General features: G+C 43.0%; 1 protein-coding gene across 1 annotated transcript; it reads right to left on the minus strand.

The window, feature by feature from the left end:
- Positions 1 to 1770: 1770 nt before the first annotated feature.
- On the minus strand, positions 1771 to 4258 carry LOC140183190 (uncharacterized). Its single transcript, XM_072231211.1, has 2 exons — positions 4130 to 4258; positions 1771 to 2268 (listed from the first exon to the last, which is right to left on the minus strand). The coding sequence occupies exons 1-2, from the start codon at positions 4256 to 4258 to the stop codon at positions 1771 to 1773; spliced, it is 627 nt and encodes a 208-aa protein (XP_072087312.1).
- Positions 4259 to 4611: the final 353 nt, after the last annotated feature.

The following is a 4611-nucleotide window of genomic DNA, read 5'->3' on the forward strand; positions in this document are numbered from 1 at the left end:
AGACACTATTTTTGAAAATTTTTTGAAAAAGAAAGCAAGAAATTCGAACTCTAACAAGAACAAGAACAAAAGAATTAAACCAAAGATCAAGATTAATAAAGAAAAGAAAAAGTTTTTGAAAAATTTTTGATTTTTTTGAAAAAAGAAAATAAAAGACTCAAACAGAATTAAAGACAATACCTAATCTAAGCAATAAAATAATCCGTTAGTTTGTTCAAACTCGAACAATCCCCAGCAACGGCGCCAAAAACTTGGTGCGCAGAATTACACTTCGCACAACTGAACCAGCAATTGCACTGGGTCGTCCAAGTAATACCTGAGTGAGTCAGGATCGATCCCACGAGGATTGTTGGCTTGAATCAAGCTATGGATGTAGATCTTAGTCAGGCGGATAGAAAAGTTGTTTGTTTGTTCAAAGCGCATAAAAGTAAAATAAAGATAACGTTACTTAATTGAAGATGAATGCAATGATAAGAGGATGGTTAAGGCTTCAGAGATGCTTTGTTCTTTTGGATTAATTCGGTGTCACTGTCTATGCCAACTGTGAATGATTTCTTCTATGGCAGGCTGTATGTGATCAACGCGTTTCTTGAGAGGTCGCCGATCTTCCTCCAGGCTGAACACCAGGGTTAGTGCGCATCCAGTCTAATTGAGGGTGAAGCTCTTGCAGTCTGTTCCCCTTGATGATCCTACTCAAAACGCCACAGACAAGGTCAAATCTTTCGGATCAGAGAATGCTGCACCTTTGGTTCTAGCCTTTACCACAAAGGCCCTAATCTCCCCATACCTCGGCTGAACTGGTGTCTTGAGAAGTCCCCAACGAAGTCGTGGATTAGCCCTCTAAGAGATGTATAATCAAGCTAGTGGTTCATTGATATCCGATGAAAGACGCTCGCTAAATCCATGTAGAATAGAGATAACCTTGTGCCGGTTCAAATCATTCATAAGGTTGAAAAACAAAGATAAATCTTAGAATAGAGAATCAAACACGAATTGAGATAGAACAGTAATACTTTTATTAATCCATAAAAATCAGCAGAGCTCCTCCCCTTAACCTAGGAGTTTTAGAGACTCATACTGATAGAAAATACAATGAAAGGTAAAAGTGGGCAAAGTTTTGTCGAAGATCCTCAAACAAGGGTGTTATCCTCCTTTAAATACTAATCTAATAACTAGGGATTACAAAAATAAGATAGGCTTAGGCTTGTAGTGCAAAAATCCACTTCCAAGGCCCACTTGGTGAGTGTTTGGGCTGAGCTTGAGTGGTCTCCACATGTCAATAGGGCTCTAGGGCATTGAACGCTGGCTAGGGGCACCTTTTTGGGCGTTGAACACTGGTCACTTCTTTGTGGGCGTTGGACGCCAGAATTGGGTAGATGGCTGGCGTTGAACACCAGTTTTGGGCCTTTAATTCTGAAGCAAAATATGGACTATTATATATTGCTGGAAAGCCCTGGATGTTAGCTTTCCATAGCCATTAAGAAAGCTCCATTTGGACTTCTTTAGCTCTAGAAAAGCTCTTTTGAGTTCAAGGAGGTCAGATCTTGACAGCATCTGCAGTGCTTTCTCTGCATCCGAATCAGACTTTTGCTCTAGCTCCTCAATTTCAGCCAGAAAATATTTGAAATTGTATAAAAACACACAAACTCATAGTTGAATTCAAAAATGTAAATTTTGCACTAAAACCTATGAAAATATAATAAAACTCAAATAAAACATGCTAAAAACTATATGAAAATGATGCCAAAAAGCGTATAAAATATCCACTCATCAGTCGCCTTTTTTAAACCTCCTGTTTTGGACCCTACGGTTGTACCGTAATGCTAACCTTTGCTTCAGCGCCACTTCCAATAAGTGGGCCATCTCCCTAGTCTCATCTATCAGGTCCTTCTCAGTCGCTTCATCGCTTCCTCCGAGGAGTAGTCTTGGTCTCGGTTCCCCAACTTTCACGGGAATCACCGGATCCACACCATAAGTAAGCCAGAAAGGCGTCTCCCAGGTAAAAGATTGTGGTGTGGTTCTATAGGACCGCAGTACTGATGCTAACTCATCTGCCCAGGAGCCCTTCCTCTTATCTAGGTGCTTCTTCAGCCCGCTTAGGATGACCTTGTTCGCTGCCCCAGCTTGTTTGTTGCTTTGGGGGTACTCAACAGAGGAGAACTTTTGTTTGATTTCAAGGCCTGACAAGAATTTTCCAAATTTCTTGTTGAAAAACTGTGTATCGTTATCCGACACCATGACCACCGGGATTTCAAACCTCACGATCACCTGTCTCCAAAGGAACCTTCGACAGTTCACAGATGATATGCTTGCCCAAGTTTCAGCTTCCACCCACTTGGTGTAAAAATCTATGGCTACAAGTAGATATTTGAGCTGTCCTGGGGCCACTGGGAAGGGAGCCAATAGGTCGACTCCCCATTGAGAGAAGGGTCATAGGGCTATAACGGAGCTTATCTCTTTTGTCGGTGAGTTATGGAAGTTCGCATTTTGTTGGCATTTCTTAACAAACTTGCAAGCATCAACCATCATAGATGGCCAATAGTAACCGGCTCTAATGAGCTTTCGAGCTAAGTATTTCTCCCCAATGTGGTGTCCGTAGCATCCCTCATGTACTTCTCTCAGGACATACTCCGTCTAATTGAGACGCAAGCACTTTAGCAAGGGTTGGTTGAGCCCTATCTTGTATAGCTACCCCTATACCACTGCGTACTTGGCAGCCTCTTTTTTTTACAGGGTTTGCTTCTTTCTCATTTTCTGATAACTCTCCTTACTCGAAAAAATGTTGGATCGGGCTGGTCCATGACGGAGGTTCCTCTTGACCCTAGGCCAAGCAAAGGGTCATCGATGGATCCTTTACCAGGCCCTGGACGAGAGACCAATTTCCTATTCCGGGCTTGGTGCTCGCCAATTTTAACAAAAGGTCTACTCTATTATTTATTTCTCTGGGTACATGTTAGACCACTACCCCCTCAAAATCCTTGCATAACTGTTTGATTCTTTCCAAATATTTTTGCAATAACGGGTCCCGAGCTTGGTATGTCCCGTTTACTTGGGCTGTCATGACTTGAGAGTCGCTATTAACTTCAAGCTATGCCACCCCAACCTCCTTGCCTAGAATCAAGCCGCCAATAATAGTTTTTGTATTTGGCTTGGTTGTTCGAGACCAGGAACTCAAATTTTATAGACTTCTCGTAAGTTATTCCTTTCGATCTTTCTAAAATGATCCTGGCTCTTCTGAATGCTTGGTTGGAAGCTCCATCTACGTGGAGCTTCCACCGTGTTCTCGAGACCTCAGGAGCATCTCCAGTCACTTCAACCAAGAAATCAACTCCCTAAAGCACCTTCTTGAGAAATATATGTGCTGTTGTTGCTTGTTCTCTTCTTGGACCAAGGTGGCCGCCATGGCCTACTCTGTGACTGTCAGGTACATGTACAAAGTCTCCCTTTCTTTTGGTTTACCGAGAACTGGTGGCTCTGATAAGATTTTTTTGAAGTGGTTGAAAGCTTCTTCGCAGGCCAGGTTCCACTTCAAAGTCCATCCCCTTCTTCATCAAGTTGAAGAAAGGTAGCTGCCGAGGCACCGAGAAAGTGAGATAGGGTTGTGAATCTCCCCACTAGCCTTTGTATGTCTTTCACGCATCCAGGGCTTGTCATGCGAAAAATGACTTCATACTTATCCGAGTTGGCTTCTACTCCTATTTGTGTTATTATGAATCCAAGGAATTTCCCTACTTCCATGGCAAGTGCGCACTTCAGAGGTTCAACCTCATGTTGTGATTTTGGAGTGAATCAATGATGACCCTCAGGTCAGTTACCAGGCTACTCGGTTTGGCAGTCTTCAACAACATGTCATCTACGTAGGCCTATACCAACTTGCCAATATGGTCCCTGAAGACCTTGTTCATCAATCTTTGGTATGTCGCCCCCGTGTTTTTCAGCCCGAACGGCATGACCTTGTAATAGTAAGTCCCTCCTGGCATTATAAACGTCGTTTTTTCTCGTCAGGCTGATGCATTGGGATCTGGTTGTATCCCGAATATGCATCCATGAAGCTTAAAAATCGATAGCCCACTGCCGAGTCCACCAAGGCATTAATGTTGGGAAGGGAAAATGAGTCCTTGGGACACACCTTGTTGAGATTTGAGTAATCAACATACATCCTCCACTTCCCATTAGTTTTTTTCACAAGCACCACATTTGAGAGCCATGTGGAGTAGTCGAGTTCCCTGATGAAGCCGGCTTCGAATAAACTAGCCATCTACCTGGCTACCTCGTCAGCTCTTTCTGATGACATCTTTCTTCTTCTCTTTGTGGCTGGCTGGGCCTTCGGTTTCATGGCTAGGTGATGTGACATGAAGTCGAGATCTCTTACTGACATGCCGACTGAAGTCCAGGCATAAAGGTCTCCATTCACGCTAATAACATCAATCAAAGGTTCCTTTAATTCATGGGGGAGGTTACGATTCACAAACGTGAATTTATCCTCCATGTCCCCTACCCGAAACTTCTCCAGGTCGCTGATGTGAGCAAAATCATCGGTTAGGAATTTCTTCTCGGTTAGAGAAAAATAACTTTGTTGCAAGTATAGTTCTAAACCGACAAGTAATGCTC

The sequence above is a fragment of the Arachis hypogaea genome, chromosome 20, assembly GCF_003086295.3.
Source record: "Arachis hypogaea cultivar Tifrunner chromosome 20, arahy.Tifrunner.gnm2.J5K5, whole genome shotgun sequence".
In the NCBI taxonomy this organism is placed as follows: Eukaryota; Viridiplantae; Streptophyta; class Magnoliopsida; order Fabales; family Fabaceae; genus Arachis; species Arachis hypogaea.

Bases quoted from the DNA above. Each gene is read 5' to 3' on its own strand.
- LOC140183190 (XM_072231211.1), bottom strand. From the start codon at position 4,258: ATGGCTAGTTTATTCGAAGCCGGCTTCATCAGGGAACTCGACTACTCC. The intron at 2,269-4,129 runs GTGTGTCCCAAG...CTTTGGAGACAG, and splicing joins ATTACTCAAATCTCAACAAG to GTGATCGTGAGGTTTGAAAT.